Source organism: Crotalus tigris, unplaced genomic scaffold (assembly GCF_016545835.1).
Source record: "Crotalus tigris isolate CLP2741 ecotype Arizona unplaced genomic scaffold, ASM1654583v1 scf7180000020899.430614, whole genome shotgun sequence".
Taxonomy (NCBI): domain Eukaryota; kingdom Metazoa; phylum Chordata; class Lepidosauria; order Squamata; family Viperidae; genus Crotalus; species Crotalus tigris.
The window spans coordinates 313541-339087 of record NW_024098244.1 but is presented as its reverse complement, the minus strand read 5'-3'; the positions used below and the strand labels follow the sequence as shown (position 1 = coordinate 339087).

Sequence of the window (25547 nt, the reverse complement as noted above, 5' to 3'; positions counted from 1 at the left end):
AGGGGAAGAAGAGGAGGGGGAGGTAGTAGTCATGATTTTACAAGCTGCATTGACACATTGTACCAAATCAAAATCAAGCAAATTACACTAAGGCCTAGTACAATATATTAAACCAGATTCTGCTGCGTACTTCCACTATGAATTTTGTATACCAGTAAGATAAAAGTGACTGGGTTCATGCATTTTGCTGACCCAAGGTATATTTTATAAATATTTATATACATATAAGTTACAAATAGCTGGATTTGTAATTGCATTAAATAATAAGTTGTGGTTTATTTACCTTAATGGTTGGGTTAGGGCAAAAAAAACCCCTCATATTACAGCATTACGTAGCATTATGCAGACAACTAAACATTATGCAGACAGCTAAATAGCATCTCACAATAATCCTTTAACTTTCCAAACAGGTTAAAAACATTACAAAGAACCGGTAATGTCTTGAGTGTTGTCAGTACATTGAAGGAACATATATAAGTAACCCTTGACTTAACAACCATTCATTTAGAGACCATTTGAAGTTACAATGACAGTAAAAAAAAGTGACTTATGACCAGTTTCACATTTACAATGACTGCAGCATCCCCATAGTCATGTGATCAAATTTGGGCACTTGACAACTGGCATGCGATCACCATTTGTAACTGTCTCAGCCAGCCTGCGACAAGCAAAGTCAATGGGAGAAGCTAGATTCATTTAATGACAAGATTCACTTCACAACTGCAGTGATTTGCTTAACAAGAGTGGCAAAATGGTCATAAAATGGGGTAAAACTCACTTAACTGCCTTGGTTACCAACAGAAATTTTTGGCTTAATTGTGGCTGTAAATTGAGGACTACCTTTAACCCCATATTTCTAATGTATCTTTATGGCTTTAAAAGAATTATAGTAGAAATCTTCAACAAAAGCTGGCAAAGGGTAGAATAGCCGGCAGAATAGTTCAAGTGCAAAACTCAAAACAATCCATTCTAAATGAATATTAAGGCATTACTGGCTATTTCTCTGAGAAGATTCAAACTTATGTTTCATCATCATCATCATTAATCAGAAGGTTTGTGCAAAGATCGATGGCACAATGGAAGACACCACTGCAGGTCAATGGTGAAAGACTGGGAGAGGTTAATATCAAAAGAGGTATATTTCAAAGAAATTCACTATCACACTACTGTTTGTCATTGTACTGATTCCTCTGTCAACAATACTGTATAACTCAGACCATGGCTATCAAAGATCAGAAACATCTGCCAGACTATCCTAGCCTCTTTTATATAGACAATCTGAAGCTGTATGGAAAAACACCATCTGAAATAGAAACACTGCTCAATACTGTCCATATATACAGCAAGATATTGCAATGGAGTTTGAACTGGACAAATGCGCCAAGCTCATCATCAAATGGGGAAAAATAGTGAAAACTGAAAGAATCAAGACGCCCTATCGAAATAATATCAAGAATAAATAACAGAATGGAGGCATGGGAAGACACTACATGGCCAGTAGACGAAAAAACTAAGAGCAACAAAGATGATTAGAGGCCTGGAAGCTAAAACATATGAAGAACGGTTGCAGGAATTGGGTATGTTTATCTGATGAAAAGAAGAACTAGGGGTGACATGATAGCAATGTTCCAATATTTGCAGGCCTATCACAAAGAAGAGGAGGTCAACCTATTTTCCAGAGCACCAGAAGACAAGACAAAAAACAATGGATGGAAACTAATCAAGGAGAGAGGCAACTTAGAACTAAGGAGAAATTTCCTAACCATGAGAATAATTAACTAGTGGAACTGCTTGCGTTCAGAAGTTGTGGGTGCTCCATCACTGGAGGTTTTTAAAAAGAGACTGGCAGCCACTTATCTGGAATGGTATAGGGTCTTCTGCTTGAACACAGGGTTGGACTAGGAGACCTCCAAGGTCCCTCCCAACTCTATTAGTTTGCTAATATCATGAATATACATGAAGATGATCACTATAAAAACCTAGGCATCTTCAAAGCTGACAACATCAAGCACAATGAAGTCAAGAAAAAGGTTACAAATAAATATATCAAGAGAGTGAAGATCTTAAAAGCCAAACTCAGTGGAGGAAATACCACCAAAGCAATCAATACCAAATACCAGAGCAATTTCGGTGATTAGATACACAGCTGGATACACAAACAGAACTAAAGGCCCTGGATAGGAAGACCAGAAAAAATAATGTCAATGAATCATGCCCTTCATCCTTGCAGGGATGTTGCGACTCTACCTACTGAGGCAAATAGTTGGTGGAATGCTGCAAGTACATCAGAGGGTTGAAGAAGAAAAAATGTCTTTGGAAGAATATCTGAAAGACAGTGAAGACGATGCATCGTAATTAGAATACGAGGAAGAAATGCTGAGTGCTAGAGTGACCAAATTGGCTTACAAGAAAGGTCAAATGAAGAAGAGAAAGGAGGCATAAGAAGACAAATGATTACATGGCCATTATATTAAGAAAATAGCAGGGAGTTCCGGTAGGGATGCTGCACTGATGGCAGCTTTTTTTGGGCTGCCAGCCCTGTGAATGTGTAAAAGCGCGCGGAGACAGTGAAAATCAACTGTCCTGCGGCTTGGAAATCTCCTCCTCGGGAGAAGAGGGGGGGAAGAGTTTACCTCAGGCAGAGCTAGAGCTCCCCTTGACCTCCTTAATTATTTGGAGGTCGAAGGGTGTGAGTTCCCTCGAAGCCAGAGGCTTTCTCCGCACTCCAGGATGCCTTTGCTCTGAGCTTCAGGAGCAAAGCAAGACGCCGCACCCACATCTGCATTTCAAAGGGACTTGTGAGTAATTTAAAAGCAGATGGAGCTGACCAGGAGAAGTTAAAATTGTGAATGTTTGAAACTTTAACTTGGGAGAAATAATCTTCTCCATATTTTAATTTGACTTAAAGGAAAAAAATGGCGACAGAATGTTGTTTGTTTGAAAGGACAGTGTTAAGAAAGAGCTACATTTGGAAACAAAGTTTAAACAATGTATTAGACTTTGGTTATTTATTTAAGAAGCAAGAACTTTTACAGAATATTTTTTTTCCTTCCTTTTTCTGGGATTTTGCTTTTTACTTTCTTACTTTGTAATTGTTGATTTTACAAGAAGTGGACTTATACAGACAGGAAAATGGCTTCAAAGCGTTTGGGAACTTCTGCTGTTCCTAAAAGTTCAATTTCTTCTCCTGTAACACAGCCTGCACTGCAAACTAAACCTAAATCCCCCACCACCGGCATTTATGCTTAAAGATATTCAAGATGCTTTGAAAAAAGCGACACAAGAGATAAAGGAGGAGGTGGCCGATCTCCTCGACAGTAAAATGAAGGAAGAGATGGCAGAGCTTCTTGGGAATAAAAATAAGAGAAATGAGGGAAGACATATTGTTTGCACTTCAAGGGTTAGCTACTCATATTGAACGCCTGGATGACCGGGTGGATGAAGTTGTGGAAAATACTGAAAAATTAGAAAGCAGAGTTGTCAAAGTTGAAAATAAGATTGATATAACAGAGGATGAAGTTACCATCTCACAATATAGAGATATGGAATTTGCACTGCGAATAAGAGGATTAAAAGAGAACTCACGAGAAGACCTGAAAGAGGAGGTGGCAAGAGCTATAGCTCCCATCCTGGGATGTGAACCTGAGGAATTATCAAGAGAGATGGATAAAATATTTAGGGTCAATTCATGGATTGCGAGGCAGAAAAATTTACCCAGAGATGTGGTTATTTATTTTTCTAGATCACTTCGAAATGAAATTATTCAGGCTTTTTATAAGCAGAGATTTCAAATTGCAGATCAAAATATTATAATCTTAAAAGAAAAACCTCCAAAAATTCTTAGAAAAAGAAAAGATTTTGCTTTTCTGTCTGAGGAACTTAAAAATCGACAGGTTCAGTTTAGATGGAAGATACCTGTTGGAATAGTGGTGAATTATGCAGGGACACGATATAGACTTAATACCATTTCAAAGGCAAAAGATTTTTATATTTATGTCCTGAAAGCAGGTTCACCACCATCTCCACGACCTAAGAGAACAGAAGAAAGGCTGGAAGATAAACAGCCAGTTGAAGGCGCAATGTCATTGGTTGTAGGAGATTTAACGCAGGCTGAACCTATTGAACAGAGTTTGGAGGTAAAAGATGATTCAAAGGAACATAGGATGACTCGTGCTGCGTATAGACATAAAGAATTTTGGATCAATAATACAAGGTCCGATTACTACAGACCTGTGGGAGGGACATGATCGAAGAGATCAACGGCTGATCTTCAAGTAGTGTTCCAGAGGCTTTAGGCCACTAAGGATGGCAAAGTTTCTGACATGGAATGTTTATGGCCTGAATTCACCACAGAAAAGAAAGAAAGTATTTCACTACTTGAAACAACATAAGAATGATATTGTTTGTTTGCAGGAGACTCATATTGCTGTGAAAGATCAAAAGTATTTGATTAGTTCTCAATTGGGATCACATTTTATAGCTTCTGCCCCAGATAAGAAGGGGGGAGTAGTTATTTATGTAAGAAGAGATTTATCAGCTAGATTAATTGAATCTGATACACAAGGAAGATATGTTATTATTGATTTAGTACTACAAGGCAAGAAATTTCTTATTATTGGATTATATGCCCCTAATCAACAACAAAAACAGTTTTACAAGTTGTTACATCATAAATTAACTCAACTGGATTATAAATCTGTTATTATGATGGGTGATTGGAATGGTGTTTTGGATTCAAGTAAAGACAAGAAGGGATTTTTCAAAACTTCCAATCACTCTAAATTACCTAAAGCTTTTTTTGATCTGAAAGATGATTTGGAACTTAGAGACATTTGACGAGAACGGAATATGGAGGACAGAGATTTTACTTTTTTTCGGATAGGCATCGATTGTTCTCCAGAATTGATTTTTTTTAATTACTACTGATCTTTTCTCCAGGGTCAAGAATGCTAAGATCTTTCCTAGAACATTGTCGGATCATAGTCCTGTATGGTTGGAGTTATTTGCTGAAGATGGGAATAGAAGATCTTGGAGACTGAACGAAAATTTATTTAGATATGAGGGGCTTTCGCAGAAATGTAGAGAATATTTGAAGGAATTTTTTGTTTTGAATATGCATAAAGGTACTTCGATGGCAATGGTTTGGGATGCCAGTAAAGCTTATATGAGACAGGTTTTGATTCATATGAATAATGGATATAGGCATAAGCAGATGCAAAAACGTAAAGAGTTGGAAGAAGAGATTAAATCAAAGGAGAAGGCTTTTATTTTGAACCCATTGGATAATAGATTAAAGGTTTTTATAAATATGTTGAAAGAGCAATTTAATATGTTAATGGCTGATCAGATCGCAACTAATTTGTGTTATATGAAACATAACACGTTTTGTAATGCAAACAAGCCTGTGGTAGGCTTATCAATTACGGAAGAAACAGAAATCACGTATTATAGAGAAAATAGAATATAAAGGTAAAGAGGTATATCAACAAAAGTTGATTAAAAAGAGCTTTTTAGATTTTTATACAAAATTATACACTAGTGAAAATATACAAGATGTAGATATAGATAAGTACCTACAGGCAGCACATTTTCCTAGACTTTCAAATGAACAACGAAATGAGATGAATTGTTTAATTACTTCTGAGGAAATTATTTTGGCAATTAAACAGTTAAAAGTGAGTAAGACTGGTACAGATGGATTAACAGCAATTTATTATAAAATATTATCTGAAGAGATGATAGAACCATTAAAGGAACTTTTTAATAGTATCCAGATTGGAGGAGAAGTGCCTCCGTCTTGGAGAAGGGCTTTTATATCGCTGATTCCAAAGGAGGATCAAGATCTTACTCAGCCTAAGAATTATAGACCTATATCGCTTTTGAATACAGACTATAAGATTTTTTCGAAAATATTGGCAAATAGATTAATGCAAGTTCTGAAGCAAATGATTCATAGTGATCAGTCTGGATTTATAACTGGAAGATATATGAAATATAATGTAAGACAAATTGTTAATTTAATTGAGTATTTGGATAAGAACAATCAAGTCCCTGCGGCATTGATATTTTTGGATGCTGAAAAAGCTTTTGATCAGTTGAATTGGCAATTTTTATTGAAAGTTGTTGATAAAATGAATTTTGGGGATAAATTTTTATATTCTCTTAGGGCTATATACCAACAATAATCGGCACAAATCAAAATTAATGGGGGATTAACAGAGGCATTTAAAATTGAAAAGGGTACAAGACAGGGATGGCCATTGTTGTTTGTTTTAACAATGGAGATTTTAATGATTAAAATTCGTGAATCAATTATAATAAAGGGAATAAAAATAAAAAAGAATGATTATAGGTTGAGAGCTTTTGCAGATGACTTGGTTGTGACACTATCTCAACCGATTCAATCGGTTATAGACTTGATGGAAATTATAACTCAGTATGGGAAAGTTTCTGGTTTTAAGGTAAATAATAATAAGACTAAAATATTATCTAAAAATATGATTATGAAGGAAAAGGAAATGTTAGTAAAATTGACAGGTTTTGAAACAGTGAAAAAGGTTAAATATCTGGGAGTATATATTACAGCCTCTAATGTAAAATTGTATAAAAATAATTATGAGATATTATGGTTAAAAGTACAAAAGGAGGCGACATCTAGGTATATTTACTTTATCTTGTTAAATGTGAAATTTCTTCTTTTTTGTTTATGTAATTGATAATTGGAAAATAAAAACTTTTTTTGAAAAAAAAAAGTACAAAAGGACTTAAACAATTGGAAAAAATTACAATTATCCTCGTTGGGGAAAATTTCAGCTGTTAAAATGAATGTTCTACCAAAGTTTCTTTTTTTGTTTCAAATGATACCTATTTTGAAAAAAGATGCCAATTTGGATGAATGGCAGAAGGGTATTAATAAATTTATTTGGGCGGGGAAAAAAATAAGAATTAAATTTAAAATCTTACAAGACGCACGGGAAAGAGAAGGACTTAAGACGCCTAATTTGAAATTATACTATGATGCGGTGGTTTTAACACTGGTTAGTGATTGGCTTAATTTAACAAATAAAAGTATATTTCACCTTGAGGGATGGGATTTATTATATGGGTGGCATGCATACTTAATTTATAACAAAAAAGTTGACCAGGCTTTTAAATCTCATATTTTAAGAAGTGCTTTATTGCGTGTCTGGAAGAAGTATTATTATAGGTTAAATTATAAAATACCAATCTGGGGGATTCCTGAACACGTCACAGAGGAGGTATCTATGGGTGTGAATTTGGATAGGATTTCTTATAAGGAATTACTTAGATTGGTAGGGAATGATTGGCAATTAAAACCGTTAGTTGAGTTAAAGCAAGAAAATATTGTACAGTCTTGGTTTCAGTATAATCAATTGTTGGTTAGGTAGAAGTTAGATCAAAAGGTTGGTATTACCTAATGGATGAGAATTTGGTAAAACAGATTAAAGATCAAAATCAAGCGCATATAAAGAGAATTTATAATGCTTTAATAGAATTGGATTGGGAAATGGATTTAGTTAAAGATTGTATGGTAAAATGGGCCCAAAATATTCAAGAACTGATTCCATTGGATATATGGGAGGTAATTTGGGTTAGAAATGTAAAATTTACCCAGGCCCAAAATTTAAGAGAAAATTTTTATAAAATGTTTTATAGAAGGCATCTGGATCCTAAAAAGTTGTCTTGTATGTATCCCAATTTACAGCCCAAATGTTGGAGATGTGGTAGCTTGGATGCTACTTATTTTCATATCTGGTGGACTTGTAGAAATATAAAAGCTTTTTGGATTAAGATTTGGTGGAACATTCAAAAGATTTTTAGGAGAAAGATAAAGTTTACTCCACAATTATTTTTATTGGGTGTTATTGTAGATTGTGATGCTAAAGAAATTAATTTGATGTTGAATTTAATAACAGCTTGGTAGGGCAATATTGGAAGAAGGATTGTTTGCCTACTATAGAAGAATGGACGCTTAAAGTGTCAAATTTAGCAGAAATGGCGAAAATTTCTGCTTACTTGAAGGATCATTCACAAGAAAGATACATTTCGGTCTGGAGAAGATGGATAGATTATATTCAGAATAAATATGGGACTAAAAAGTTCCATTTAGTTTATGAGTAAATTTTAGAGTATTATTATTAATAGTTTATTATATTTGAATTTTTATTAGTTTTATTATTATTTTTAGTATTAGCATTGTTTAACAATTTGGATATTGTATTGTTTAATAATATCGACTTGTTTATATTATTATGTTTATTTTCAATTTGTTTATAACTATTTAAAGGGGAGTTAAAGCGCATTATGGACTTGGTTATTTATACAGTTGGTTAATGTTAGTCAGAGTTTGATTATTATATTTGTAATCCTGTACTCAGCTCTGGGAAGTGGGGGAGGGAGAGGGGGGGTTTAGGGTGCGGGGTTTTTGGGGTGTATACTGTAATTTTTATAAAACTTTTCAATAAAAAAAAAAGAAAATAGCAGGGAAAGCAGATAACAACAAGACCTAGCAATAGCTAAGAGCAGGAAAGTTGAAGACAGAGATTAAGGGGTTAATTATGGCTACAAAAGACCAAGCCTTAAGGACAAATGCACACAAAACCAGAATTGAGAAAACAGCAACAGATAGCAAATACTGTCTTTGCAAAGAAGATGAAGAAACAGTAGACTGGTTAATTGCTGCAAGAAAACTGCCCAGACTACAAGCCATGCCATGACAAAGTAGCAACAATAGTGCATTGGAAGATCTGCAAGAAATACCATTTGCCTGCAGGCAAGAACTAGTGGGATCATAAAAAAGAGAAAACCATAGAAAATGAAGAAGCTAAATTGCTGGGGACTTTATAACTGGAGAAGACAACAAAATACAAAGACCTGCAAAGAGAAATAGAACGACTGTGGCAAAAGCAAGCAAAGGTAGTTCCAACAGTAATAGACACCTCGGGTGCAATTCGAAAACAGCTGAGCACCACTTGGCAAATTCACCATCAGTCAATTGTAAATGGCAGCTTTACTCAGAACAGCTTACATCCTATGATTATATCTGTAACACCATCAAACATCCACATCTGCCTATTGGAAAGGATTCAATAGGTAGATAAAAATGCTGAATCCAACCTGAACATCTGGCTGACTGTGCGACAAACAACAACAATAATAAATCCTCAGCGAGCACTACCTTGATGTGGTTGTGGGGCTTGTGAGCTCTGAGGAAGATGAAAGATATGCCAGAAGTTAAACCATACTGGACAAGTCTCATAAGAAGAGTCAGATAATGAGTGTCTCTCCCATAAAAAAATATGGTAAGACATAAATTACAGAAATCCATACTGGCTCGATTATTGCCCAGATTAACAAGGACCGTGCTAGATGTTGGAATTCCTGGACATCTAGTTAAAATTGGCTACAGGATTCAGGACTCTTGGCTGAGTAATCAGAGTCAACAGCTGCCGAACTACTGGAAGAAAAGCAATGGCAAGGATTATTGCTAGTTGTACCAACAGGGTTTGGAAATGGATCACAATAATAAATATTGTGGCATTCGTTGATTTTCTTCAAGCATTGCATTTTGCCTATTTTCTCTGCTGAACATGATGTAACCGTTCATTTTACTGAGTATGGTAAATCTCTCTCCATCCCCACCTCTCACATTTACTTACTACGATTCTGATTTCTCTGCTCAGATTGGCTGAGGCTGAAATTCTATGTACATTGGTTAAGGCAAGCCAAAGACTCTCAGTTCTAGTTCTGCCTTAGCCATGAAAGCCAGCTGGGTGACCTTGGACCAGTCACTTTCTCAGTCCAACCCACCTCAGAATTGTTGTGGGAAAAGTAGGAGGAAGGTGTATTGTGTATGTTTACTGCCTTGAGTTGTTTGTAAAAATAATAAAGGCAGGATGCAAATAAATAAATAAATTCCACTGAAAGCAATGAGACTTGTTTTTAAGGAAAAATGCTTTTAAGGATCAGGTTGTATGCCCAAGACCTCCATTTATAAAACACAATACTTATTTATTTGTCAAGCACTTAATGAATGCATAAGCTTTTCATGTGATTATTGTAGATGATGAACAAAATTTTGCCAGTCTTGTTTTCCTTTTTTTTTATTGGATGCCGAGTGTACTAAAAATTGTCTCACTACTTGGAAAGACAATGGAATTATCTGTTTTATCAAGCACTTCCATAGTTGAACAATACAATCCCACATGCAGGTGGATCATCCATGTGCTTACCATCTCTCACACCCGGCTTTTACTTCCTTACCTGCGATATAGGTCACTGTTTCCTATTTTTCTTAACTATAACAAAGCTCAACTGTAGCAAAAGGGTTGATTTCCCAGGTAAGACAATCTCCTCAGTCACATTCATACTTACCGTGAGTAAGTTTCTTGGCCAGTTCATAAAGCTATGGAGTCCATTGGCTTTTTTGATAAGCTCTAGTCCCTGGAACAGCATGAAAGATCATCATGAGTGCCCATCACATTACTAATGCCAAAATCCTTAGCATGTTGCATTAACCCACTGTGAATTATGAGCTATATTTTGCCGATCTTGGCAAAAATCACGCTAAAGTAATTCCAAAATAGATGCATTAAGTATTCAAGTAATTTTATGCAAATCCAAAAGGATAAGGGAATAAACACAAATCTCTGGTTATTTGTGCCACTATAACATCACTGTGTATGCATTAGAGGCCAAACACAGATAGGCTACATGGGATAAATGATACAGTAGTTATCAAACTAAATTAGAAACCAAGAAATTTCTGGTTCTATTTGTTACCTTTGCTATATGCTTATTACGAATCCTGAATAGGTAATTTCTCAAATACTCAATCAGTTGCAATACAGTGATTTTACTTTAGAGAAGCGATATAGCATAAGATACTTATGAAGTATTTGAAACTACAATATACAAATTATTTCTTTAATTGAGTTATAATCCATCCATGTATCTGTTATTGGAAACAAAAGCCATAATCATATGCTGATGGGATGCACAAACAAGCAAATTAACTTAATCAAATCCAAAACAACATTTAAGAACAGAAATCTGATGAAGAGACAGGTATCTTGCTGGTATGCTGTTGTAAGAAAAGAGGCAGAACTTGGGAGTGGAGTTAAAAGAGGAATCAGTTTGGAATCCCTATGTACAAGCAAACTAAGTCCAATCCCCCCTCCCCTGAATTCCATGGATCCTTAACTAACTCCAAGCAGGTGCTGTTAGTTGAGAAAAGTCCTATGCATAGGTCGTTTAGCAATAAATAAATCCTTTTATTAGATTTGTATGCAGCCCATCTTGTCTAGAGGCAACATTTAATTGGACCTTCACATGCAGACCTGGTCTTTAGCACATGACAACTGTATGCACTAGATATTTCAGTAACTAGTGATGTTTTTGCCCAATCTTTTAGGCATAAATACCATATAAACCAAATCCAAGTGTGAAAAAAACAGCAAATAGAGGAATTGACTTTTTCTATCTTGTTTTAATTTATTAAATAGTTCTACTATCACTGCATTTCATCAATTTCATAGTACAGTGAGAAAATGAGAATGATTCTCTATTCATATAATATACTTATCCCGTGATTAACTTTGACACAAGTAATCAAATACTGTGGATTCTTTAATGAACCATAAACCTGCTGCAATAGATGAATTTATACAACAAACAGCGCAAATACAGCCAGAATTTGTGGTTCCACTTTATTATGTAAATACAGCCACTGAAGCTAATTTATGGTTCAGTGTATTGCAAAACCAGGGGATATTTGATCAGTAACAATCCTATAAATATAATTCAGCATTAATTTCAGATTGAAGCTCAGATTAAGACCAAAAGAAACATGATGTATTCAAGGAATATATTAAGCCATGGTTTGAATAACCATGATTTTAATAAAATATAGTTGAATGATTTTTATAAAATGTAAAACACATAAATAAGCAAAGTACAGTATGATTTGATGGTGCATGTTATGAAAAATCCAGCCACAGCTAACGTTAATTTTCCAAATCAAAGAAAATTGATTTGAGGACTGGTTTGGGTTGTCTTCTCTAGAACAAATACTGTAGATGTCCTGGGCACTGACACATATCATACTGCTAAAAGGTTATAGAGTACATATATTAAAACTTTCTCTTACTAGGTTCCTGTAATGTTGTCCAAGACAACTACATTAAAACTCTAAGTTTTCTTCCTAAGACTCCTGGTACAACTCTATGCGGAAAGGTAGACTCACAGGTCGCATGCCCAGATGGTAGGTGTTGCCTAAGCACAGGCGGCATCCCAGCGCATCTAGCTGCAGGGCGGTAAGCCCTTTCATGGTTCCCTGCGTGCCGACGGGCATGAAGACTGGGCAATCAACGAGACCATGAGGCAGTCGCAACTCACAAGCACGAGCCCTAGTCTGCCCGCATTCGGCCACCACGCGCAGGGAGAGCGCAGCAGAAGTTGCCGCCATAGCAATAACGAGATTTGCAGCCAGACTTCATATGACGCCACTGCCGGAGGCGGGGTTGCGGTGGCGCAAAAGCTGAAAAGACGCTTCTGTCCTGCAATAGGAATAAAAGATATTCGCCCTCTTTTCGTTACCTTTTGGTTCAAAATGTCATTGGTCGGGTCTAAGGTACGACTATAGAACTATCAAAAAATAGAGAGACAACTTTGTTGACTACGATTCCTTCACCAATAAGCACTCGAAACGGCTTACATTGCAAATAAGAAGAGCCCAATGCGCCGCTATGCGCTATAACTTTGGCAGTTCTACGGAACTCAGTCCTATTGGTGATTGGTTGGACTGACTGACAGTTTGGCGAGGGGCCTGTTTCTCCGAGATCCTTTGCTAGCTTTAGGTTTAGTTGTTTTTCCTCTGAAAACTTCACATCTTGGCTGCTTTATCTGTTGCTACATATAGGCTAACAATAGATGCAAATGCAAATAATTGCAATTTATTTGATCATAGACAATTAGACAAGCCAAGGCTTTTTGAGATTTATGATGTAGGTCTGAATGAAGAGGTTATCGGTAAGGCAATCCTAGCTTTCTGAGACAAAATCAGTTTTCTGAAGGACTTGGGAAGTGTGGGAAGTCAGATCCCAGAGAAGGAAATATTAAAAGAGCAGAAAAATATATTTCCTCAAAGGATCTTAAAGAGGAAGAAATGCATGCCTAGGGTTTCACATGGAATATGTTCATTTTTGAAATGGCTGAATATTTCCACCCATCTTTTATCAATTTCAACATGTTTATTTTCCCATTGTATTAATTTTTCAGAATTTAAAAATATATTCAGTCTTCTAATTTCTTCGAAGAGACAATTGTCTATTTTAATGTCTGGCATTTCTTTAGATAAAAACTCAACACAAGATTCAATATACTTGCGATGAAGTAAAAAAACACCATTGAAACTGTTATTTCCTGTGATGTTTGTTTCAGTCCATTCTTCGATATATTGAAAACATGTTTGGTAAAAATTCTGCACTTCTTTGATAAACTTTTCTGTTATGCCTGGATTTGATTCCCCTAAGTCTGACAATTTTTGTTGAGTCCTTGGCGAAAAGCAGACGCGAGAAGCAGTTGTAGTTCTCAGGTTTCCTTTTATTCTGTGTTCAGCTTACAAGTGAAGGCTTCAGCAACCCAAAAGCTCCTAGCCTCTTATATAGGCAGTTCCCGGGTCAATGTGTTACTTTTCCCGTGCCAGCACCCGCACATGCGCACAGGCGCTGGCGACAGCCTGTCTGGTCCCGGGCAGCTTGCACCTGCCCGGGACTGCCTGCAAACGCCCCGAGCCCGTTTGCAAGGCTCGGGACATAACACCCCTTTCCCCCGGGCTAAGACTACTACCAACATACAATTATTTCTTGATGCAGTGTTCTACTCCCCAGTGCTCCTACTGTTTACTGGCTTTTGTTTGGCCAGCAATGTTATGTAATCCTCTAAGTATTTAGGAGATTTCCTTGCTCTCTGTGACCTTCTCAGCTCTGGGTTTCTGACAGGTGTTCCCTGACTGAGGGGAGACGTGAGCCTGTTCTCCTTATCATGCCTTGGTGCCTTCCGAGGACTGTGCCCCGATGCCTGGCCTGCTTGCTCGCCCACCGGGCTCATCAGGCCAGGGCTTCTGTCACTTTGTGACCTGGTTGACCTGCCTAGCTGTAGGCCCTCGGGCCCCTTGAAGTGATAGCCACTGCTGGGCGTCTCTATAGAACCTCCTAGGTCCGTCCAAGACCTGTCAGGAGGCTGTCCAATCCCTAAGCCCCGTTCTGTGTCCGGGCTCGTGTGGGTCTCTGTACCTTCCCAAAACTCAGTTACTCCCTGATGTGGGCTAGAGGTGTTGCGGTCGGGCCTTGGTTCCTCGACCACCTCCCTGTAAGTTTGACCCCCTGTAGGACTTGGGGTAAGGTCAGGCCAACTCTGGGGATTATGTGCCAGCTCTCTTGCGGGGTATGATTTATTGGGATGCTCCCGGGTATCCTCCCTGACTGGAGTACTGTGCTGTGCAGGTGAATAGTGATTGTACCCCGGGGTGACTCCCTGGCTGGAGTAGGCATGAATGCCTGGTAGTTGGATAGGCTCTTAGATTTCCTGTTTGGGGCACTCGCGGAATCTTGGAATGGGCCGTTTGTGGCTCCATGATTGGAGGTGGGCAGCAGCTCGTGCCCCTCCCTTTGCTCTAAAGGGTCCCCCTCCCCCCCTGGAAAAGACCCAGGAGTCTCATCTGAAAGGTCCCGCCTAGGGCGGAGTTGGTCGATGTGCTGACGCAGGACACGACCGTTGTCCAGGGCTACCTCATAGGAGAGAGGAACTGTGACCCTGGAAATAGAAGCGGGGACCCATGTATGACCAGGCCCGTAATTGCGAGTCCAAACCGGGGCACCCACAAGTAGTTGTCTAGGTGCCCTAGGATGTGAGGTAGATGAAGGCATGCAACCGGATGCAACCGGTCAAGCTTCGTAGTAAGTTTGCGCCCCCAGCGAAGTTCAGCTGGGCTTCTCCCTGTAGAAGTGGACGGTGTGGTGCGGTAAGAAAGGAGAAAGTCAGCCAACCTGTGATGCCAGTCCCCATAGGTGAGTCTTTTCAAGGCGTCCTTTGTGATGCGGACCATGCGTTCAGCCATACCGTTGGTGGACAGGTGGAAGGGTGCAGACGTGGCATGACGAATCATGTTAGCCTGTAAGAAAGCTTGGAATTCGGAGGAAGTAAATTGAGGGCCGTTGTCAGAGACGATGACATCTGGGAGCCCGTGTGCAGCAAAAATCCCCCTCAGTACCTGAATAGTCTTTGCAGTGGTGGTGGATGAGACAGGTACAACCTCAAGCCATTTTGAATGACTGTCAATGAGGACCAAGAAGAACTGGCCCTGAAAGGGCCCAGCGTAGTCAATGTGCACCCTAGACCATGGGGACTGTGTATCCTCCCATCTATGCACAGGAGCTTGGGGCATCTCTGGGCGAGAGCGCTGGCACAGGTGGCATGCATGCACCTTAGCCTCAATGTCCTTATCTAAACCAGGCCACCACAAGTGGCTGCGCGCAAGGGCCTTCATGCGAACAATGCCAGGATGACCCTCGTGGAGGGACTCTAAGATCCTAGTCCTCATTGAGGTGGGAATGACAACTCTGTTTCCCCAAAGCAGACAACCCTGAGAAGTGGACAACTCGTTCCTTTTGGACCAGAAACTCTGAAACTCAGGACTAGGGCAGTGCTCAGGCCATCTAGACAAAACCCAAGAGAGGACACGTGAAAGTGTGTGATCTGTGCCTGTTTCAGCAGCGACATCCCTGGCATTCAGAGGGGACTCGGGCAAGGCTTGGATGGATAGAATGTTGACAGCTGGCGCAGGGTCAGCTTCTACTACTGGCAGGGGCAATCTACTGAGGCCATCAGCATGGCCCATTTCTTTCCCAGGCTTGTGGAGTAAGGAAAAATCATATGCAGACAGAAAAATAGACCACCTAAGCATTCTAGGGGAAATGATTTGGGGAGTTTGTTTACGTGTGGTAAACAGTCCCAGCAGAGGCTTATGGTCAGTGAAGACCGTGAAATGCCTGCCATACAAGAAATCATGGAATTTTTTAATTCCAGCAACAACAGCCAGAGCCTCCCTGTCTATCTGAGCGTAGTTGCGCTCAGCAGAAGACAGTGTTCTGGAGTAATATGCAACAGGAACCTGAGTTCCATCAGACCTGAGGTGGCTCAGGACAGCTCCTACCCCGTAAGGGGAAGCATCACAAGCGATGCACACAGGAAGGGACTCATTGAAGTGTGCAAGTACACTGTTAGAAGTGAGTAAGGCCTTGACCTCATTGAAACTAGCCTCATGTGTTTGTGACCATTGCCACACTGCTTGTTTGTCTAATAGCCTGTGAAGAGGCTCAGCTACACTAGCTTTATGTGGAAGAAAGGAATTGTAGAAATTCAGGAGGCCCAGAAAGGCCTGAAGTTCAGCCTTAGACTTTGGCCTAGGTGCTTCTAAAATGGCAGTTAGTTTGGATTCAGCAGGGTGAATCCCAGCAGCATCAATTTTGAATCCCAGAAATTCAGTAGAAGGCACCCCAATTTTGCATTTGTCTCTTTTGAGCTTGAGGCCTGTTTTCCTGAATCTTAACAGAACAGCCCTTAGCCTTTCAGCTAGAATGTGTGTGGAGTCTCCTGCAATTAAGACATCATCAAAGTAGGGGCAAACCCCCGGTATGCCCCGTAGTGTGTTTTCCATTACGCTTTGGAAAATCCCAGGAGCGACATTCACTCCAAACTGTAGCCTTTTTACCTTAAAGGCTCCCCTGTGGGTCACAATAGTCTGAGCTATAGCAGCATCATCATCAACAGGCAGCTGTTGATACGCTTGAGCTAGGTCAAGCTTTGCAAAAACGCACCCCCCCTTGAGGGAGGCCAGAATATGACTGACCACAGGAACAGGATAGGCATGTTGCTGCAATGCCTTATTAAGAGTGCATTTGTAGTCAGCACAAATGCGAATGTCCCCATTTGCCTTTAGAGGCGTGACAATGGGGGTCTCCCAAGGGCTGGAATCAACAGGTTCTAGGATTCCCTGTTGGATCAGCTTGTCTAACTCAGTGTCAATTTTACTCTTTAAAGCAAAAGGGACCCTTCTTGCTTTAATTCTAATGGGTGTGACAGTGGGGTCTAGTTTTAAGGACACAGGAGGTCCCTTGAATGTGCCCAGCTGGGGGCTGAAGACATCTGCAAATTCTTTGCAGACTTCCTGTAGGTCGAGTGTTTGTAAGCTGTTGAGCCCCGTGACGTGTATCCCCAAGGCTTCAAACCAATCGAGTCCTATGAGACTCGTTCGTTCACCCCCTACTACTAATATGTCTAGTGGACCTTCAAAATTCTTATACTGTACGTTAAGGGTGGCCTCCCCCTTAACACACACTCTCGAATTTTGAAAGTCTGTTAACACAATGTCTGAAGGCCTTAATTTAGCCTGAGTTCCACTGCCGGAACAAATCTTCCTAAATGTATGTAAGGATATGATTGAAAGGGCAGACCCCGTGTCTAGTTCCATAGTTAATGGAACCCCTTGTAGCTTCACCTTGAGTGACAGCTTTTTCTTGATGGGCTTGTGTGTGCCTGTCCTGAAGATGCTTCTTCGCGAAGCGCAAAAACCTACCCTATTCTGGCTGGGGACCCTGGTACCTTTCAGGCGCAGTTCTTCCTGAGGTTGTACCTTTCGTCGGCCCAGACACACAGCTGCAATATGTCCTTGTTTCCCGCACGCCCGGCAGATAGCGGAGCGGAACTTGCAGTCGGTTCTCCTGTGGCGACCTCCACAGCCGATGCACTTGAGGGGAACTGCAGAGCTTCCTTTCTGATTCCCTTCCTTCGTGGGGTGGAGATGGTCGACTTCCTCGTCCGGATCCTCCTCGGACTTCCCTTGGACGTCCTCTTGGTGCACGGATGCAACATCTGGACTGTTCCTGATCGGCTGCATGTTTTTGACGGCGCCGCCTGCTGCTTCTTCTGCGGTGACCTCTCTTAAGGCATCTTGGAAGGACAATTCTTCTTTGGCGAAAAGCCTCTGTTGTAGATCTCGATGCCTTAAGCCGCACACGAATCGGTCCCTCAGTCGTTCTTCGAGGTCCTTGAACTCGCAGTGCTTGGCGGCCTTCCTCAATGCGGCGATGTATTCTTTGGCCGACTCTCCGGATCGTTGATCCCTCTGCTCGAAGGTGTGGCGCCATGCGATGACGGACATCTTGGGCTGGAAGTGCTCCTTCAATAGCTTCTTTAGATCTGCGTAGCTGACAGACTCTAATGGGACAGGTGCTTCAAGGTTCTCTGCGATTTCGAAGGCGTCTTGACCGCAGACACAAAGCAGGGTGGCAGCCTTCAAGCTATCTTCCCTCACTTGGTTCACCTTGAGGTAATTTTCCACCCTGGCTACGTAGGACTCCCACCGCTCTGGATGTGAGACGTCGAACTCTGAAAGCCTTCCAACCTTTGCCATTTCAGGAGACGGGTCTATCAGCCAGCCTACCCCCGAATGCGCACTGGATTGGCGGGTAGCTGCCGAGTCAACGCCGTTCCGTCGTTCCGCCGCTCAGGACTCACTTGGGTAAGCTTACACCTCTTTCTTTCCAGGTGATGTAAGGCATCCCATCCTCGTCGCCAGTGTTGAGTCCTTGGCGAAAAGCAGACGCGAGAAGCAGTTGTAGTTCTCAGGTTTCCTTTTATTCTGTGTTCAGCTTACAAGTGAAGGCTTCAGCAACGCCCAAAAGCTCCTAGCCTCTTATATAGGCAGTTCCCGGGTCAATGTGTTACTTTTCCCGCGCCAGCACCCGCGCATGCGCACAGGCGCTGGCGACAGCCTGTCTGGTCCCGGGCAGCTTGCACTTGCCCGGGACTGCCTGCAAACGCCCCGAGCCCGTTTGCAAGGCTCGGGACATAACAATTTTCTTTTTATAACTAAAGGAAGAAAGTTTTCTTCAAATCGAGTTTTATATTGAAGGATAAAGACATTCAAAATAATACTAACTTCTGTTAGTGTTCACCTTCAATCTTTTGAATCGTTTTGTGAAAAATAGATGCTTGATTATGTACAAAATACATTAATATCTCAGATATTTCATTATTGAAAAATGATTCCAGGATTTTAGGACATTTGTCTAAACTTAAAAAATATGAACGGAGAGGCTCAAATAATTGTAGAACACGCTCTATAGCAGGTGTTAGAGCAAGCCATCTAACTTTTGAATATCCTAAAAGTTTTTTGTATTGAACATTCGCTACTTCATAAAATTGTTTTAAAGTAGCCACACGAACGGTAAAATGACTAAAATACAAATAAATTGTAGTTATTATTACTTCTACATCAATCGGCATGGCACATGATGCCGTGTTGATTGCATTTGACAAAATATGTGCATTACAACCTATTCCTAGTATTTTCTTTTGGAGTGAATCTTGTAATTTTACATACACATTATTCACTCCTTTGCGTCTTTGCCCACCAAAATTTGTGTTTGTATTATCAGCTGTTAGTGCAACAACTTTGGATTTCAAATTGTTTTCATTTATTACTCTGTATAGATAGTTTGACAAAATTTCAGCAATTTCGCCCTCAATGGATTCTAAATTTAAGATTTTTACTTGAATGCCCTTGGTAATATTAAAATATCTTACTAGTATTGGATACAATTTAGTTTCATTATGATTGGATGCATCAGATAAAACCATTACAAATGCTGCAGTTTCCAAGTCTTCTGTAAGTATTTTGTCACAGTAATTTTTAAATACTGATTTAATAATAGCCTTGCACTTTGTCTTGGCACATGAAAATTTAGCATCGTGAAACTTTTTCAATAATTTAGTTGTACAATCCATACTACAAAAACTTTGATTGTGAATTATGGTATGGTATGGAATGCAAATGTTCCCTCCATTGCAGCTAACTGTTTTTCATCTTCAGAATACTTTGATGCATCTGATGATTGCTTATATTTCTTGGTGGTCAAGTGTTTCGTAATAGCTGCTCTGCCCCCAGCTGCAATACAAAATTCTCTGCTGCAAATATTGCAGAAAACAATGTTATCCTTCTTTGATGTGATAAATGGAAATTCCTTTTTATCGTTTATCGTTGAAATGGCATTTCCTCTTTTTTTTAATTTTTCCATCCCTAAATGGAAGTTAGTATCCTCCAGGTATCTTTGGGACTAACTAGGAAATGGTGTAGTTGGGTAGCAGGGAGGGGTGCAAAGTTCCTGCCAATTCGCCATCGCTGTAGACAACTTGCATGTGCAAAGTTTGCCAGCTGGGTGTTTTGGCGTGCTCAGCAGCAATTCCTATTGGCTTTCGAAAGCCAATAGGGGGAGTAGCACAGCTCATGCAAAAGTTGAAAAAAACATCAAAAAAGGTGCCAGAATGCTGTTCTGAGCGTTCTATGAAAAAAAAGCCCTGCAGATTAGTCTTCAAATATTGAAAAGGAGTACATGTAGGAGGACACTTTTTAAGGGAGAACAGAACTTAAAAAAGGAGGACTGTCCTCCCTAAAGGAGGACGGTTGGTCACCTTAAAGATAGGACATAATAGGATTAACGCACAGATGCCAAAAGGCACACCCAGACTCAGCTCAGAATACATGACACAGGAAATACAAAGCCTCAAACAGGAACAGGAAACAACTCCAAACAAAAGCCTCAGAGGGTATAAAAACCCACTCCCTACATGTGCTCTCTTTCTCTTTTCTTCCAGAGCCATCTTTCTGTCTGGCTCTCCTCTTCAATAAACTGCAACCTTCTTTCTAAAGCAGTCACTATGTTGTTTATTCCCAGCTTGGACTGAACCATGATGAAGACTTTTCCTTCAACAGAAGAGACACTAGCGTACTGTAGTACCAAACTTGTAAGGAAAGTCAATGAACTGAAATGTGTAACAACATGTCAGGTCCTAAAAAAACTATATTTTATATGTATACCCATTTGCTATTTTCTTTGTGTCCTGCCATTCTGTTGGGAGGGGGAGCCCTTGGGAATGCTTTGCACTGTCTGCTGAGATGCCCTTCCCCCAGTGGATGGAATAATTCTCCCTTATCTAAGAGACAGTTTGCGCTTGGAGCCAGAAGAAATCAAAAGCGAGAAAGACCTCGAGGAGCCCACAGAAAAGACCGGTTACCAAAACACAAAGCCAACTGTGGATTGGCTGGGATTCAAATTAACACTGGGACCTTGGGGAGGGGGGAGGAGTATTGAATGTTGCTTTGAATGTATTGCTTTGCCAGTTTTTTCTCAGATCTCACCTTGATCCCCTGCTGTCACTAACCCCTAATAAAAGTTCCTTTTGAGACAATGCCTGTTTAAAGAGTTCTGCTTTCTTTTGCGTGGCTTAGCTGAGGTAGGTCCTTACATAAGATGAGGTTTGCATAGTGCCCAACCTGGAGAGGCAGCTGTCCTACTGAGGTGGGTCATAACCAACATGCCTCTTCCTACTGGTGACATGGAAAAGGGTGAACTGGAGAGATGGAGATACCATGGCAGACCCCGGGAAAGAAACTTCCAGGGACCTGGGAGTGGTTGAACCCTTGGCAGAAGGTGACCGAACCAGGTGGTCACTCGGGGTTGGAAAGAAAGAGGACTGGAAAGGGAAGGCTCAAAAAGTAACTCTCATGTGAGGTGGAGGGAAGAAAAAGGTGAAGAAAGCACCAGAGCCTACCCCTCCTGAAAAAGTTCTGGTGGATCCAAATTCGGAGATGATGAAGGCTATCTTAAAGCACACTATGGAATATGTATGAGAGTCCTTCGAGGAATTGAAAGCCCAGCTGAAGGAGCCATCAGAACCAGAGGAAGAGGCAGAAGAGGAAGTGGGTGAAGAAGAACTAGCAGTGACTGAGGCGGCGGCAGTGCGCCCCCCCCCGCAGCAGTGGCACAACGGGCCAGACTGCTCCAAAGACCCAGAGGGGCCATACCCCAACCAGCGGAGGTGAAGCCAATTCTGTTGGGAGTGAAATTCAACAGGAATCTCAAAGGTTTGACGTTCTTCCTAGCCCAGGTATTCACATACATGCAGATATATGGGAGAACGCTACCTACAGATGAGGAAAAAGAGTGGTCACCCTAACGCTGGAAGACGCAGCAGCTGATTGGATGGTGACCCTCTAAAACTGCAATGCTCCGGAGCTGAGAAATTTCAACTGGTTTATGGCAGCCCTCCAGTGTTGTTTCGAAGACCACTTGGCAGACAAAAAAACTTGTGAGTGCATGAAGATGGTGAAGCAAGGGCGAAAGCCATTAGCTGAATACACCGACGAATTCTGGGAGTTAGCCAGCTTATTAAACTGTCCAGAGGACATCCTGGTGAGTTGCTTCCAGGATGGCATAAATGAAGACCTTTACAATGCCTGTGTGGCCCGCTAGGCCCCAGGGTAATTGTACAACTAATGCTTCTTAGCAGAAGAGATGGAAATAGATTGATGCAAGCACCAGCACCACCTGGTGAAACCCACCTGGTGGGGAAAATTGGAATACCCCTCACTAGTCTAAAGACCCCAATCACTTTCTGCCAGCTCAATGGGTCCATCCCGGGGGGAGTCCCTGCCAGTTTTGCTACTAGATCATTGCATATTACTGTGGGAGGCCACTCAGAGACTTTAGCATTTGTTGTGGCTCCTATCATGGCATGGCTAAAGAAATGGAACCCTATAGTGGATTGGAGAGAAGGGTGCTTGAAATTCCTGAAGGAGAGAACCCCTCCCCCATCCAAAGGAAAGGGCAGGAGGCATGGACTACGTCACAAATTAGCCTTTGCCGTCTGTGAACAAAAATTGCAGAACCTCCCACCAGAATACCAAGAACTAGTTGAAGTGTTCAGTGAACAGAGTTTGGATGAGCTTCTGCTCCACTGGCCCGCAAACTGTGCCACTGAAATTATTCCAGAGGTGAAGCTTCCAAAGCCAAAGATGTACTCCATGACCCCAAGAGAACTGAATGAACTTCATAAGCTCATCGAAAAGAACTTAGCGTGGGGTTTCATCCAGCCTGCAAAACCTTAGGTGGCAGCCTCCATACTTTTCAGAGAAAAGAAGGATGGGTTGCTTTGCCTCTGCGTGGATTATAGAGGCCTGAATGCTGTATGTGTAGAAAACCTGTATCCCTTCCCCCTTAATAAAGAAGGACATGTTAGCATACCTGTCAAAAGGAAAAAATTTCTCCAAGCTGGATCTGTGGGTGGCATATTATTGCATAAGAATACAGGATAGGGATGAATGGAAGATGGTGTTTAATTGCCCCATGGGCTATTTTCAATTTAAAATGTTACCTTTTGGACTGCAGGGGGTCCCTGCCATGTTTATGCAATTAATAAATGAGGTGCTGTGTGAATACCTCTACAAAGGGGCTTTAGTTTACCTTGATGACATCTTAATCTACACTGAAACCAAGGCAGAACATGATAAATTAGTTAGTGCGGTATTGAATAAGCTACGCTCTGCTAAGCTATATGCCAAACTTTCCAAATGTGAATTCCACAAAGATTGTATTGACTATTTGGGCTACCGCATCTCCAGTAAAGGGGTCGAGATGGATCTGGAAAAGGTGGAGCTGTACTAGAGGGGGCCCACCTCACACTAGGAAGCAACTGCAAAGTTTTTTAGGCTTTGCAAACTTTTACCGGCAGTTCATTCCCTCATTTGTACAAATTGCACTCCCCATCACAAACTTACTAAAGACTAAGAGAGTAGACAAACCGAAATCCAGCCAGCCACTAAAATGGCCAGGGGAGTGTCAAGCTGCATTCAAAAAGTTAAAGAGACTTTTCTCTGTGGAATCAATTTTAAGACACCTTAAGAATTTTAAGAAAGTTTTTGTCCTTCAAGCTAATGCTAGTGATGTGGCTGTAAGAGCAGTACTGCTCCAGAGGAATGAGGAAGGCCACTTGCAACCCTGTGCTTATACATCTGAAAAACTCTCTGAGCAGCGGTGGGTAGCCTAGGAGAAGGAAGCCTATGCTGTGCACTTCTGACCTGGAGACATTTCCTAGAGGGGAGCAAAATACTATTCCAAGTGTGGTCTGATCATAAGAACCTGGAGATGATGAAAACTGCTGGGAAGTTGTCCCCTAAACAGGCGCAGTGGTCCCAACACTTCCACCAATTTAACTTCACAATCCATTACCTCCCTGGGGGGGAGGAACTTCCTAGCAGATGCTCTATCTAGATTGCTGCAATATAATAATGTTAAATCAGAAGTAGTTGAACTGTTTATGCCTCCTAAACAGTTTGTAGTGTCCGTCACTACCTGAGCACAAAGCAAGGCCACAATGCAAATAGACCGAACTGCATGCTAAGATTTCAAAAGCCACTAGAGACTGATGAGCGGTTTCAGAGTCATAAGAACCTATGCTTAATCAAAAACAACCTAGCCTGGGTTGGGGGAAAATTATATGTGCTGGCATGCTTAAGACTGAGAATAATGCAAGCTGGGCATGATTCAAAGATTGTGGGACACTTCGGATTTGTAAAAACCTTACATCTCCTAAAAAGGCAATTTTGGTGGCCATCCTTCAAAAAGGACATAGAAAGTTATGTGGTGAGTTGCCCTATGTTTGCTGCAGCTAAGCAGAGACAAGGGAAGACTATAACAACCAATGGTGAGCCCTTCAGCACCCTGGAGAGAGATCTCCATGGATTTTATTGTGGAGCTCCCTGAAAGTTCTGGGGATACAGTTATTTGGGTGGTTACAGACTTGTTCTCTAGACAAGCCCAATTCATCCCTTGCCCAAAGATCCCTACAACCAAAATGCTGGCTAAACTGTTTGTGCAACATATCTACTGATTCCATGGGGCTCCACAATACATCATTTCAGACATTCACTTCTAAGTTCTGGAAAGCTTTTCTGGGCCTTTTGGGTTCTAGTCAAGGACTATCATCTAGTCATCATCCTCAAACAAATAGGGGGACAGAGTGACTGAACTCAGTTCTAGAAAAATACCTTAGATCAGTAATGGCGAACCTTTTAGAGACCGAGTGCCCCCAAACCACCCCGCCCCTGCCCTGCCTGCCACCCTGTGCCCCACCTGCCCGCAAGGCCACCCACCACCTCCACGGCCTGCCACAGCAGATCGCCCAGGTGGCCCAGCAGCGCCATGGTGGCCACACCCTCCACCCATGCCCTGTAGCATCATCTGCGCATGACGGAGCGCGAGGGCAGATTCTTGTCCCCACTACCTGACTGCCATGTCCTTGGCTGCACTGCTCTGCTCTGCGTGGGCCACGCCCAGGAGCAACTCTCTGGGAGCTGCTGGTGAGGAGGGAGCCGTGGAGGGAGGCAGGACTGGGGCGATGGCATGTGTGCCCATAGAGAGGGCTCTGAGTGCCACCTCTGGCACACATGACATAGGTTCACCACTACTGCATTAGATGCTTTATCAACTATCAGCAAGATAATTGGACTGACCTCTTGCCTTTTGCAGAAATTGCATATAATAATGCTGTGCATTTGAGCACTAGTTATACCCTTTTCCAGGTTGCCAATGGGCAGACATTTGTACCTATTTCGGAATTGCACTCAA

The 25547-nt window shown here is 41.2% G+C and overlaps 1 protein-coding gene across 2 annotated transcripts in view; it reads right to left on the bottom strand.

Moving 5' to 3' along the window:
• QTRT1 (queuine tRNA-ribosyltransferase catalytic subunit 1) overlaps nucleotides 1–12534 on the bottom strand; it is a 71387-nt gene extending 58853 nt beyond the window's left edge. The window contains exons 1-2 of one of the 2 annotated variants that reach the window (XM_039368697.1): nucleotides 12266–12534; nucleotides 10396–10464 (exon numbers count right to left, since the gene is read on the bottom strand). In XM_039368697.1, the coding sequence (XP_039224631.1) occupies nucleotides 10396–10464; nucleotides 12266–12487 (291 nt within the window). In that variant the 5' untranslated portion in view covers nucleotides 12488–12534. The remainder of the gene's footprint in view (nucleotides 1–10395; nucleotides 10465–12265) is intronic. The other variant, XM_039368696.1, reaches the window with a different exon arrangement.
• Nucleotides 12535–25547: the final 13013 nt, after the last annotated feature.